The sequence below is a fragment of the Galeopterus variegatus genome, unplaced genomic scaffold (genome assembly GCF_000696425.1).
Source record: "Galeopterus variegatus unplaced genomic scaffold, G_variegatus-3.0.2 Scaffold280, whole genome shotgun sequence".
Classification (NCBI taxonomy): Eukaryota; Metazoa; Chordata; class Mammalia; order Dermoptera; family Cynocephalidae; genus Galeopterus; species Galeopterus variegatus.
This window is the reverse complement of record NW_007726391.1, coordinates 9876-24119: the sequence shown is the minus strand read 5'-3', so window position 1 is coordinate 24119 and position 14244 is coordinate 9876. Positions and strand designations below refer to the sequence as shown.

Here is a 14244-nt window from a genome sequence, read left to right as displayed (position 1 = left end):
ATGAATTTTATGAGCATCAAAGCTTCAATCCTCTGAGGCTTATTAAGCATTATGAGTATATTGCTTCTATGTAGATTTGCCAAATTAAGGGGGAAATTTAAGAAAACAAAGTCAGAAGCTTTTGTTTTTTTCTGCTTGTTTCTTCTCACATTTAGATTTTCATAATTTACATTACTGATTTATACATATTCTGATGGTCACCCTAGAGTTACATTTCTTCCTCAGATGGGCAGTAGTTTAGGTACGTGGGCATTCACAGGATTGGCTCTTACTGTAGTCTTTAATGTGATCACTTCTAGTGCAGGGAGGGAATCTTGCATTTAGAGAAAAACATCTTTACACACCTGGCTGGCTTATGGTTTTTTCTGTAGGATGCCCCAAATCAATAATCTAAAACAGACTTTGTGGTGCACACTCGGAATTGCCTGCTAGAATCAAAAGCAAGGCTGGGAAGACTGATTATATCCCTCATGGAAAAGTTCAGGTGTTGTGTTCATTCTTCTGTTTTGTTTTCAAGTTAATGCTGAAGAATGTCTTAATTGAACCTCATGTTCATAAATTCTAGGACTTGTATGTGTTGGTGTAAAAATTAGGTTGAAATATTACATTTTACTATACAGAAGAAATGATTTAAAACTGATCCTGACATTTTATTTCTGAAGTTATATGCATCAAGTTAGGAAATGGATTGTTACATATCTCAATTATGGGCTGTTTGATGCACATTAGAGCATTGTAATTTGCAAGTCTCGGTTAAGAGGCTGTTTTGTTAAACTGTTAAAGCTTCTGTTTGGTAAGGAAATTAAAATCTTAGACTTTTTAATTCCTACTTTATTATTTTTTAGAAGTTAGCGGTTCTCTTCTATAAATGCTAATTCAGTATGAGGGTACCACATCATAATTGGACCATTTGTTTAAAAAAACTTTTATTGCCAAGATCTTTTTAATATTAAAATTGCTATTTTCTACTTTTTAACTTTTAGCTTACATTGATTATTTTATTAGGTTTAACTCTGCATTCGTCATGCTGAAACGTCAACAGGATACCATGCTGGGTTTTAAATTGATTTTCTTTTCATAGAGTTACAGATCATAGAATCTTAATGTTGGATGAGGCCTTAGATCATCTAGCCCTGTTTACACCCAGTTCTTTTTGAAATTACACTGCCTGTTGGCCTGCAGAAACAAGACAGGCAGCGTTTTTTGACACCTGAAATGATCAGAAAATGTTTCTTACATGTCTGCTTTCTCATTATTAAATTAGATTCCACTTTGAAGATGTTTTCTAAAGAATCCAAAATGCTACAAAGAAGTATATCATTTTCGAATATGGTGAGTTCCTTTTATCAGTGTTATTATAGAAGTTTGTTTTATTCACACACCTATAATGCTATTTGATTTCTCCCTAAACAATTGAGTTTATTCCTTGTGCCATCTACAGACTATCTTAACTAGTTGGATGACTTCTAAATTCAATTTAGATTTTTTTCAGGTTGCCTCTTTCTCATACTATTGTGATTTCACTTTTAGCATAAAAAACTTGAAGACCTACCCAGCTGAATTCTCCCTTTTTTAGACTGTCACACTAAATGTTCATGTGGTACTTAAATAACTTTCGCGTTTCTGAGTTGGTAAGATACCNACAGAATTTTCCACAAAGCATAGAAAATGATTCTACAGTAAACCAAAAGGATGTTCCCGTGCAGCGTCCATGCTGGGCCACATCAGGGTCACTGAGATGGCACTCTGATGGAAGGAAGCAATCTGTGTGTTGCCGGGTGTTCTGCCTGCTGAGTTTGCCACCATTGTAGCACCAGACAGAGAGCTGTATCTTTAAGCAAAGTCTGTGTTCTTAGCTGGATTTGTCTGACACGGTTTGTTAAATCCTTCAGCTCGTTGTACTTGTATGACCTGGTGAACTATGAATTTTATGAGCATCAAAGCTTCAATCCTCTGAGGCTTATTAAGCATTATGAGTATATTGCTTCTATGTAGATTTGCCAAATTAAGGGGGAAATTTAAGAAAACAAAGTCAGAAGCTTTTGTTTTTTTCTGCTTGTTTCTTCTCACATTTAGATTTTCATAATTTACATTACTGATTTATACATATTCTGATGGTCACCCTAGAGTTACATTTCTTCCTCAGATGGGCAGTAGTTTAGGTACGTGGGCATTCACAGGATTGGCTCTTACTGTAGTCTTTAATGTGATCACTTCTAGTGCAGGGAGGGAATCTTGCATTTAGAGAAAAACATCTTTACACACCTGGCTGGCTTATGGTTTTTTCTGTAGGATGCCCCAAATCAATAATCTAAAACAGACTTTGTGGTGCACACTCGGAATTGCCTGCTAGAATCAAAAGCAAGGCTGGGAAGACTGATTATATCCCTCATGGAAAAGTTCAGGTGTTGTGTTCATTCTTCTGTTTTGTTTTCAAGTTAATGCTGAAGAATGTCTTAATTGAACCTCAAATGCTATTTGATTTCTCCCTAAGCAATTGAGTTTATTCCTTGTGCCATCTACAGACTATCTTAACTAGTTGGATGACTTCTAAATTCAATTTAGATTTTTTTCAGGTTGCCTCTTTCTCATACTATTGTGATTTCACTTTTAGCATAAAAAACTTGAAGACCTACCCAGCTGAATTCTCCCTTTTTTAGACTGTCACACTAAATGTTCATGTGGTACTTAAATAACTTTCGCGTTTCTGAGTTGGTAAGATACCTAATGCGGCAAAACCAATTCTTCTGAAAGAACACATTTTGTTTTTAATATAAATCATCTAAAGAATTTTGGACGTTTTCCCTACCCACATAAGTCTGTAATCCTGAGAGGGGATTTCCATTCTTGAGCATTATCCCAGCCCGCCCTGCCCCGGAGAGTTACTGCAGAGTGCTAACAGGGTTCCTCCAGCCCGGCAGGGAGTGCTGCCAGAGCCCTGTTGCAGGCTGGGTCAGAGTACACTGCACACACTTGGCCATCCCGTCCTTCATGTGGGAGGAAACCCCATATCTGGAGTTAGTCACTTGAGAAAACCTAGGTTAAATATGAGGTCAGCCACCACAAAGAGTATGTGAGCATTACTTTTGGGGGAGAACTTATAGATTTACCGTGTTAGAAATTTGCTAATTATTGTAAATGGTTGATGTTGAGTCATTTGTATTTCAGGCTTTATCATCCTGTTTACTTTTGCCAGGAGACGCCACTGTTGTAAGCTCTTCATGGGATAACAATGTGTACGTATCTGCGCACGTTCCTTTGCAGTTCCACGTGCAGAATAGCTCTCTGTGGGCGTGAGGTATAGGACAGTCTCCCACTGGAAGGGGGCTGTGCTGTTTTCTAAACGGAATAGATGTTAGAAATGAGGGGCAGTATTGTTGGGTTCGAATATGATTATTTCAATCAGTTTCTCCAGTTGGAATATATTTTTTTCTAAGTTTTAAATTGAAGCAAAAACAGATGAGCCAGACCAGGAAATTTCTAGTTTTAAATCCAAATTCTGAATATTTTGGTTTAATAGCCTGAGAACAAACATTCTGTAATTCTAGTGGGTCTTAGTAAGTGTAGAATTAAATATGTTTCTTGAAAATATATGTTCTTAAGAGTCTTAACATTAAGCTGTCATATTATTTTAATAGTTCTCATTATCTTTTAGCTATTTTTATTCCATAGCATTTGGAAGACGCCAAGACACATTAATGGGACATGATGATGCTGTTAGTAAGATCTGTTGGCATGACAACAGGCTATATACTGCATCGTGGGACTCTACAGTGAAGGTTTATATATTAACTGTTTTGAGCATATAAATACTGTAAATCATTCAACTACCTGTTAATGTGTTCTGTCACTTCATTCTTTTTCAGATTGTGTAAGTGATATATAAGGATATTAAATGTTGTTACCGGTCTTTTGTTAAATATGTGCACCTCTTAATATAACAGGAAGTCATCATGACTTCTGTACTGTGTTCAGCTAGGGGTTGACTGTTCTAGTATTCATTTGATAGCAGAATTGTAGAGAAATGTACAGTAGCAGCCCCCCTTATCTGACATGACTATAACTAGTTGATTAATTAATCAGAAAATTTCAACTTAAAGGAATCATTAAAAGATTTATTTAAACTCAAAACATACAAATGCACGTTCATTCACCATTTTTTTGATGTAGGACTGTGCTTGGCCTTTTCTTTGGCATCCTACAAAGCAGTCCTACATAAACCACACAAGCATCCAACATCTTCTGGTTCCCATTTGTGTTTATGTAGAAGAAAGCAAGAACCTAATACCATTAGAATTCCTTCAGATGTTTTCCAGTTTTTTCTCCATTTTTTTAGACAAGTTCACTTGCCTATACCTAATTTTAGTCATTTTTTTTTTTTGCTGACTTCCTTTTTGAGTCTACTCAAGACATTAATAGTGCTCTCAAACACTACAACACTTCTGCCTCATATTTCCTTAGTGCACACATTACTTAAATCACATGCTGACTTCCTTTTTGAGTCTACTCAAGACATTAATAGTGTTCTCAAACACTACAACACTTCTGCCTCATATTTCCTTAGTGCACACATTACTTAAATCACATAATTACAGCAGCAAGTGCAGGTGATGGAAACAGACACAGGTACAAAAAATCCACTCTAAGCAAGCACATGCTGATAGGGAAAAAAGTACAGGCATTGGGGAGGGGAAGCTGGAGCATTATTCAGCTTAACTTTATTGGCAAGTATGTTAAATGAAAGTTGGTCAAGGGAGTTTTTTTCCTGAGTGTTGGATATGTTTTTATTTTAAATGTTTAAAAATACCTTCTACAATGTGTTCTATCCTAGGTGTGGTCTGGTGTTCCTGCAGAGATGCCAGGCACCAAAAGACATCAGTTTGACCTGCTGGCTGAGCTGGAACATGATGTCAGTGTAAGTACCAGCGACAAAACTGTGTGGAAAGCTGAGTTTAAAAAGTCTGGGGCTGGGTGGGGAGAGGTTCTTGGTTTTATTTGTGTTTATGCACTTTTATTTTATTTTGCTTATTGGAGGAGATTATAGGCTAATCTCAGTTCTTTTCTTTGGGTTGACTTTTTACATTTCCAAGTTTACTCTTTTCGTTTTTCCAATTTGCTTCTTTGCACATTTCTCTGAGAATTAGCTACCAGCCAACTAGATTTCCAAAAAACAATTTTTGAGCATGACATTGAATATTTGGGTACTCTCGACCTCTTTGGGGCAAGAAGATGGGACCCATCCATCACCTTTTATGTTTTCTGACCTGGAAGATGGAAAGGACCATCTGTCCAGGAGATGCCCATTCAGTTGAAGGCAGTGACTGCTGTCTGGGGTGGCCAAGTGCACACAACCTGCTGGCAGAGCCGAGACTCACTCAGTTCTCCTAGCCTGTTCCGTTTTCCCTGGGTCACACTTCTGTGCCTTAGGCTGTAGTTCACAGTGCTGCCTTTTCTCTGAGGTTGTAAATTGATGCCTGATTTTCATGGTCTCCAGATTAACTGAGGCTGAGTAATATTTTGCATGTAACTCAGGATAGTAGTACACAAGTATAACCTTGAGAGATCCCCCACTCGCACAGATCCCTCAAATAATCATGGATCAGCTGTGCTTCAGGCAGTTTGGCTCTTCTCACTACAATTTATTATTGGAGTTTTTCTCTGAGCCTGTGAGTTTCCAGCTATTTGAAAACAGAATTACATATACCCTAGCAATACTTCATTTTTTCTTGTATTCAGTAGCATGTGAAGAACTTCATTTTTAAATAAATTATCATTTAATAGGATGATGTAGAAATACATCTACATCAGCTACACCAGCACATTGAACAATAGAGTTTAATCTATGTCACTATGACCACGTATTCAAATCAGCCTAGGAAACATAGCTAATGACCATTTATATAAACGGAATATATATCAACGTATTTTCTTCCTTAGGTAGATACTATCAGTTTAAATGCTGCAAGCACATTGTTGGTCTCTGGCACCAAAGAAGGCACGGTAAATATTTGGGACCTTACTACGGCCACCTTAGTGCACCAGATTTCATGCCATTCAGGGACTGTATGTGATACAGCTTTTAGCCCAGGTAGGTATTATCCTTTTTTTTTTTTTTTTGTCTTTTGTCATTTTTTCCGTGTCTGGCAACGGATCGCAACCCTCAGTGTTGCCCCCGTACCGGACCGGGGACCGGCAACGGGACTGCAAACCTCGGTGCTGCTCCCGCGCCTCGCTCAGCCAGTGAGCGGGAACCGGTCTGTACGTGGGATCCGAACCCTCGGGCGGGAGCGCTGCCGCGCTTCCCAAGCGGCGCACTTATCCAGTGCGCCACCTGGCCAGCCCAAGTATTATCCTTTTTAATACAGACAATACCATGTAAATTTTAATTTTCCATCACCTATGTCTGTGTCTCATCTTGTGTTGCAGACAGTCGCCATGTCCTCAGCACAGGAGCTATCCTTTTTAATACAGACAATACCATGTAAATTTTAATTTTCTATCACCTATGTCTGTGTCTCATCTTGTGTTGCAGACAGTCGCCATGTCCTCAGCACAGGAGCAGATGGCTGTCTTAATGTAATCGATGTGCAGACAGGGATGCTAATCTCCTCTATGACATCAGATGAGCCCCAGAGGTGCTTTCTCTGGGATGGAAATTACATTTTATCTGGAAGTCAGTCTGGTGAACTGCTCGTTTGGGACCTCCTTGGAGCAAAAATCAGTGAGAGAATACAGGGCCACACAGGTGCTGTGACATGTATATGGATGAATATTTCTTGATTTACTAGTGGTGAAGACACTTACAAATACGTTCATGATCATTTCACTAGGGCTTGCTTTTGCCAGTGTAACATACCCCTTCCTTCATGATGATGAAATTATTTTTCTTAATTATTTTATCAATATACAGTATATTCAATGTTCATGTCCCTTTACCAATTCCTCCTTTTCCTCCCTCCCTCTCCCCTCCCCCCCATGGACATCATTTTTATTCACTTGTCTTAACAAGATCAAGGAATTGTTGTCTTCTTCCCCCTGCCCTCGAAATGATTGCTAAGTCGCTGTTGCAGGTGCTTTCTCTGGGATGGAAATTACATTTTATCTGGAAGTCAGTCCGGTGAACTGCTCGTTTGGGACCTCCTTGGAGCAAAAATCAGTGAGAGAATACAGGGCCACACAGGTAAGCAGTGTGCAGTTGTCTTGATCTTTGTTCCTAAGATACTGAACTCAAACCTGCCTTTTCCACCAGGGAACACACCCTTCTCGATAGAAAACACCCATGTGTCCTTCCTGCAATAAACATTTCCCTGGTGCATCATGGTTGGTCAGGCAATCTGCATCTCTTAGGTTGCTCAGGGTTTAGATCTATATTGACAGATATTTGACTCCAAAAAGGAAGTTTTATTATGTTAACTTCCATATGAAGAACCAAAAACCATAGTAAAGCTGTAATAGTTTGGTTTTTTTTTTATTAAGATAACACACAGTAAAAAAAACAAACAGAAGTTTTCTTTTTTTATTTATTTTTGTGCTGGCTAGTACCGGGATCTGAACCCGTGACCTTGGTGTTACAAGGCTGCACTCTAACCAACTGAACTAACAGGCCAGCCCCCAAAATTATAATGAAAATTAAGGCTTTCTCCCATCACTGACTCCTACCTCCTGGTCCCCCTTAGAGGACTTTTTATCAGTGTGTGCCCTGTACGTGCTCCTCTTATTAATGAGAGAGGGTGTAAGAGTATAATATAAAGCATAATGTAAAACTGTTCTTCCCTTGTCTTTTCTGTTTAGTAGTGCCTCTTGGAGCTTCACGATGTTGTGTGTGCTTACATTAGCGTGCTTTCCTCCTGATCATTTGGAGGACTTAGTTTTTGGGGGGTTTTTTTTAGTCCTTTTTGAGACCGGCGGCACCGCGCTCAGCCAGTGAGCACTGTGAGCGCACCGGTAATCCCTCTATAGGATCCGAACCCGCGGCGGGAGCGCCGCACTCTCCTGAGTGCGCCACGGGCTTGGCCCATTAGTTTTTAATCCTAATATCTCCTTTTACCTCTATTGACTTCCCACTATGAGCAGTAACTTCCCATCTTCACCTTCTTCCCTGTCACTCAGTTTTGAATGGTTATTTCTTGAACTTATACCTTAAAAATCCTTTATCTATGCCTTTTTTCTTAACTTAGTAGCTTTAATTAACATTTGACCCCTTTCAATGGAAAAGGAAGTAAATCAGCAGACCTTCACCAATTCCCCATCTTTTCCCTCCCAAGTGTTTCTTTACTTTGTCATATTATACCCATTTTGCCAAGGTATATATTTGCATTTTGTTCTATACCCAAAATTCCCAGTTGTTTTAGCTTTAGATTTACATTTAAATGGTTTCTTATTCCTCAAGTTCTTTGTACCAAGCAGTTATTTTTAATTTATATGAGCATTTTATTATAAACACACAAGACAAAGTAGAACCCACTTCACCTTAGTAAATAAAGAGCAAGCAAGAGCGAGCATTTGGGCGCCTCCTGGTCAGCCTCCTACCTAACCAAGATGTCTCTCTCTCAGGTGCTGTGACATGTATATGGATGAATGAACAGTGTAGCAGCATCATCACAGGAGGGGAAGACAAACAAATTATGTTCTGGAAACTGCAGTATTAAGTGCCTTTTCCTCTCTTGAATGTTAAATTGAACTCTAACGTATTTTTAAACCAAACTTTTAAATGAACTGGTGAATGTGCAATTATAGTAATTAGAAGTTTTACCACATGGAAAATTTGTGGTTTTAAACTTTCTAAGTCATGGTGACTTCATTGAAAGCCATTAGTCGCCATCCTCCAAGGCAGATAAAATACAGCAGTATTAGGGAGAAGACATGACATCTGTGAGGCAGATGATCATCCTAGTAAGACGACGGTCAGGAGACAAGATCGGGCAGCACAGAGTAGCTAAGAGATACTAAACTGGGCTGGAGGAACTTACCAGAAAGCACTGAAGAATTTAGAATTGCCCTAGAAAACGTGCAGTATTCTCTACTACTTCTCAGTCGCTCTGTTTTGTCTTTCTGCTCTACCACAATTGCTGCCCATTGGGTTTTTGGTTATGTGTGTTTTCATGGAGTGGTTACTTCTATAATGCTGTACCCAGATTCTAAGAACCTGGGGAAGGATTAGCAGTTCTTATAACAGTAAGTTTATTCTGTTATAGGAATTGTTTGTATTTCATTATAGCTGTCATCTTTTCTATATTAAAAATATTTTTCTGTAATGCAGTTTTCATTTTATTATTTAAATAATTTATTACAAAGACTAGTAAGTAGCTTTTAAGAACCACAAGTATTGATCCTTCTAGAAAACCATATTTAGTGATACGAATATAGTTCCATTACTTTTGAAACTTATCTTCAGACCCAAGGCCAGATGGCAAAGTAGATAATCAAACTGGGAACTGTTTGCTTTTCTAAACTTCAAACAAGGTAAGCTCAACAGCAATAGCAGTGATTTTCTTTTACATTCGACCTTTGAACTACAGTAATTATTTAAAATTTTTGTATAGTCTTTAAAAATATTGTTATATCCTACAGGTAGTATGGCATAGGGAGGAAAACTTGAATCAAGACCATGGTAACTAGAATTTTCAAAGGCAGTCTTAAGGTGTCATTAAATACTACCTGATCCTTTGTTGTTGCTAGGAGGAACCAATAGCCTCACTGAGTTCCTGAGGTGCACTGGTGTGAACCAGCTCCCACAGGCCTGTTAGGAGGGCTGTTCTCAGGGCCCTTAGCAATCTGGGACTTCCAGCTGGAAGCACTTTTCCTGACACTCAAGTCTCTTAGGAGGGCTGTTCTCAGGGCCCTTAGATGTTAGCTGCTCTGGGAGGTGACTGTCTCCCACCGCCAAAGGTGAATTTCACAGGCCTCTCTTCTAGATCATACACAAACTTGGTGAAAGCCAAATTTCACACAGTTTCCAGATGATGCTATAACAGACTAAATTTAACTTTATTCAGACATACTCAAAACAGAATAGTCATAAACCAAAAAGAAAAAAAATCAGAATAAAGTGTCACTGCCATTTTGTTTGCAGGAAGGAGTCATGAAATGGAACAAATTACCAGGAAAACATTCGAAGACCATCTCGAAGTAGCTAGGTTACACAATGTTAAGACTGAAATGCCAAAATTAAGTATTATCCCACTTAACCTACAAATACAAAGGGAGTCAAAAGTTTATCCTGTTTAGTACCAAGAATTTTTACATTAAATGTACAGCAATTCATTCCTCAGAAAGTGATACTGGCAACTTTCAGAAGAAAGAAGTTTCCATTACGCAACGACTAGAAAATCTCAAAAACAACTAAGCAGCTATGCGATAGCTCAGTAAGTACCATTAAAGTATTCTGGGCTAAGTGTACATTTCAGTTTAATACTGAACTACATTTTGAGTTTTAAAAAGGCAGCAATAATTATATTTTGGTCTTAATTCTAGATGCTTAATATAGTTAAGGCGATAGTTCAAGCATTAAGTGAAGGTAGTTAAAACTTAATGACAATAATTACAATCTCTTGCAACCTACATATGCTATATAATGCTTACATGGAATGAAACCAGTGTTCTTAATTGGTATTTTACACACACACACACACACACACACACGAGAAATTCCCGAGGGTTCCTATCAAAAGCAATCATTCTAAATGTACTATGGGAACATGTTAAAAACACAAATATACCATAGAACTAAAGTGATATGAACAGCATTACTCATTACCTAGGAGAAAGGTGACTGGTTTTCACATAAAGCTAAGCCTGTATCAGTCATCCTAATCACAATGGCTTGTAAAAGCATCAGGTTTCCAGTAGAGAAACTATTCTAGGAAAGTCAGTAAATCTTTTGAAAGTTTCACATCTGTAAAACCAGGATAAGGCTACAATTGTCTTGAAATGTGAACAAGATATCAGATGAAACAGTAAGATTCCCAGCCATAATGTAAGATAGGAAGGTCCTCATGCAGCATATGCTCCCTGGATCTGGGAAAGCTTCATGTGCATAATACAGAAGTTGCCGAAGAAGGAAATTGGAGGAGTTCAGCTACGTTTCCATCCTGCCGTGACTTTTAGACCTCAGGAATGGTGTGATCCATCAGGCTTTTCATAATGCTTGGTGCCATCCTACAAGAAAAGTTTTATTATACACTAGCTCCTCCCTCCACCCCCAAAATGCTATATTAATCCAAGTCCACTCCAATTCCAGTTTGGCACTGTTGGCCTCATAGCACCTGTTAGATTTAGGGAAGAAGGGGAAGGTCTTTGAAACAAGCTTAGACGTAAGGGTCTGTGGTAAGCTAGTTGTTGGCAAATACTGAGAGTGAAAGGCTATCTGTGTTTTGGCTAGAAAAGTTCAATTGGATACAAATAAGTCCTTGTATATTAAGGCTAGGGATTTAAAAAAAAAAAAAAAAAGACAAGGCTGTGATAAGTTGGGAAGGAAATGGGGGAGGAAGGACCTATCAGAGATTTAAGAAAAGAGAACTCCAGAGCAATGAGTCCTGACAATAACTTTTTTTCTCCAAGAGTAGCTAGCTGCATTTTACCCAGAGCCAACCTTACAGAGAAAAACTTCATTACATGGGTTACTGTTTGTTTTTCAATCTCATTTCCATAGGCATGATACGGATTCTGAAAGGAGGATTCTCAGTTGGCTTGGCAAAAACAGCTATGATAAAAGCTAGGATTTGAAAAACTCTAGAGGAAGTAACCCTTGTTGCCCCTTTTCAGTTCTGCTCACTCAGCTTTCCAGTTCTCAGCTCCTGAGGACAGATAATAGCACCACAGGCCACACAGCTCTGCTGCCTTTTGAGATGCTGGAGAGAACATGAACAGTCACTGCTAACATTCCACAGGCAAGAATTCTCCATCATGACCCACATGATCAGATTTCTACTGAGCAGAGAGGGCTGTAGGCGGAGCACAGCTACAGTCAATCGTGCTGCAAGCTGAAGCATGCCCACCTCTGCTTGAACACCCTTTTCTACTGGACAATGTCAAAATTTCGTAAGTGTATGTGAATTTTATTCCATACTTGGGAAGCTGTTAGAGGGGTCATCCTCACCAATTCCTCTGATTTAAAGAATTTACTTCAAATTTCTAGAGCAAAAAAGAAGTACAGTGCTTACTCGGCCATACACATGAAGCTGAAGAACTGCCTACTTACCGTTTAATAATATGTTCAAAGATAAAAGCAGGCATGATTGTTATGGTAACTACAGTCCCAGATGTTGACAGTATGTCTGCAATTTGAGAGTCCTGATGAAAACACATAATGAAAATTAATTTCATTGAGGCTTTATCTAATAAATATAAAACAGTTAAGAAATGTACAGTATACACCCTATTATGTTTTGCTCATAACTCTAAAATCCTGACCCCCATTATTTCTAACTTTTTCTAGTATTCCTTACCAAGTTCAATTCTATAGGACAATTTTACAGCTGGTGACAAAACTGCGAAGAAAACTGAGTTGAACATATGAGATAAAAAATCATTACTGAAGGGGCCGGCCCAGTGGCGCACTGGATAAGTGCGCCGCTTGGGAAGCACGGCAGCGCTCCCGCCCGAGGGTTCGGATCCCACATACAGACTGGTTCCTGCTCACTGGCTGAGCGAGGCGCGGGAGCGACGCCGAGGGTTGCAATCCCACTGCCGGTCCCCGGTCCAGTACGGGGGCAACACTGAGGGTTGCGATCCGTTGCCGGACATGGAAAAAGACAAAAGACAAAAGACAAAAAAAAAAAAATCATTACTGAAGATTAAATAATTTTCCCAATATATATTACCATATCTGCTCAGTTAACTGTATATTCTAAACCACATTACTGAAAATTAAATAATTTTCCCAATATATATTACCATATCTGCTCAGTTAACTGTATATTCTAAACCAAAGTTTATGAAATGAGCAGGTCTTAACTAAAATCTTTAGACCTTAAGACACACTTACTTAGGGATTTACAGACCAGGAAAAAACTAAAAACAAAGTACTAACATGAACCAAAACTATTTCTCATTTCCTTATATTCCTGGATTGAAAAAAGTTGGGCAACCATTCATTCAGAACGTCATCAAAATCTCCTCTGCCTGTGTCTCCACAGAATTGTAGCTCAAGGGACTTTAGAGATCACTGAGTCCAGCCCGCTTCTTATAGAAACAATAATTCCAGAGAGTCACCCAGATAATTCCTGTGACTGGCCCAAGAACACAGCTAGCTTAGGCCAGAGCCCAAGCCCAGGTGCTATGTCCCCATCTCCCGCTGAGTTTCTGCATTTTGGAGGTCAGTATGAAAACAGCATCACCTACACAGTCAAAAGAAAAAGACATCTGCTAAAATAAAACTGCAGCAGAACAGGCAGAAGGTCAGTTTCTTACCTTTAATCCAATGACATTCTGTCCGTTGATTTCACAGATGTTATGTTCGGTGAGAAGGCCATTTCTGGCTGCAGAACTATCTTTCACTATGGATGTTATTTTTCCATTTTTAAAGATAAAGCCAACATGTCCAGTACTATCCTTATGCATGGTAATTGTCCGTTCAAAGGGCCTGTAAACGTGATGCGTTCAATTAAAAATTTAATTCCAAGGTAAACATTTTAATGGATTTCATATACCATAAATTCTGCCATGTTGGATATTTTGTTACACTAAACACTAAGTGTTTTAATAAGAGCAAATTGTTATGACTCTGATATTGCACATTCATAGAACATCTTTGTTTAAAAGATTATTTTTTAAAAAAATCTTCATTGTGGTTTGACTGACTTACTAATCAAGATTTCCTTCTTCAAGTATCAAACACAACTGAACACAACGCTTCATGCTACTTATCAATATGCTTTTACCTTTAAAATTCATCAGACTTTAGCATTAAGAATGAGATAGGCTTTTAAGAACTGGCCGGTTGGCTCAGTCAGAATGTGGTGCTAATAAGAATGAAGTAGGCTTTTAACTATGGCAAAAATAAATTTTTATTTTTAATTAACTTTTAGTATTTCCTAGAGCCTAATCACAATGGTGAAAATAGATTATTTTTAATTAACTTTTAATATCTCCTAGAGCCTAACTGTTTTTAGGAAATACTTCTTTTATTTAAAACTTTTACAATAGTTCTCATACATCTTAATTTTGAAAATTTTACAGATTTTTTTGTTGTACTTTAAAAGAACTGCCAAAGCAGGACTTAAGTTTCTCAAGCCCTTTTGGAAC

The 14244-nt window shown here is 38.4% G+C and overlaps 2 protein-coding genes across 2 annotated transcripts in view; one reads left to right on the top strand and one right to left on the bottom strand.

Moving 5' to 3' along the window:
* The window catches only part of LOC103585858 (protein FAN-like), a 190747-nt gene extending 181493 nt beyond the window's left edge, over positions 1 to 9254 (top strand). Inside the window, exons 22-28 of the mRNA XM_008566950.1 lie at positions 1265 to 1332; positions 3169 to 3236; positions 3656 to 3779; positions 4832 to 4915; positions 5938 to 6088; positions 6533 to 6745; positions 8554 to 9254. Of these exons, the coding sequence (XP_008565172.1) occupies positions 1265 to 1332; positions 3169 to 3236; positions 3656 to 3779; positions 4832 to 4915; positions 5938 to 6088; positions 6533 to 6745; positions 8554 to 8648 (803 nt within the window). The 3' untranslated portion in view covers positions 8649 to 9254. The remainder of the gene's footprint in view (positions 1 to 1264; positions 1333 to 3168; positions 3237 to 3655; positions 3780 to 4831; positions 4916 to 5937; positions 6089 to 6532; positions 6746 to 8553) is intronic.
* Positions 9255 to 10666: 1412 nt separating this feature from the next.
* Positions 10667 to 14244, bottom strand: part of LOC103585857 (syntenin-1-like) — an 8386-nt gene continuing 4808 nt past the window's right edge. The window contains exons 3-5 of the mRNA XM_008566949.1: positions 13411 to 13590; positions 12200 to 12291; positions 10667 to 11157 (exon numbers count right to left, since the gene is read on the bottom strand). Of these exons, the coding sequence (XP_008565171.1) occupies positions 11103 to 11157; positions 12200 to 12291; positions 13411 to 13590 (327 nt within the window). The 3' untranslated portion in view covers positions 10667 to 11102. The remainder of the gene's footprint in view (positions 11158 to 12199; positions 12292 to 13410; positions 13591 to 14244) is intronic.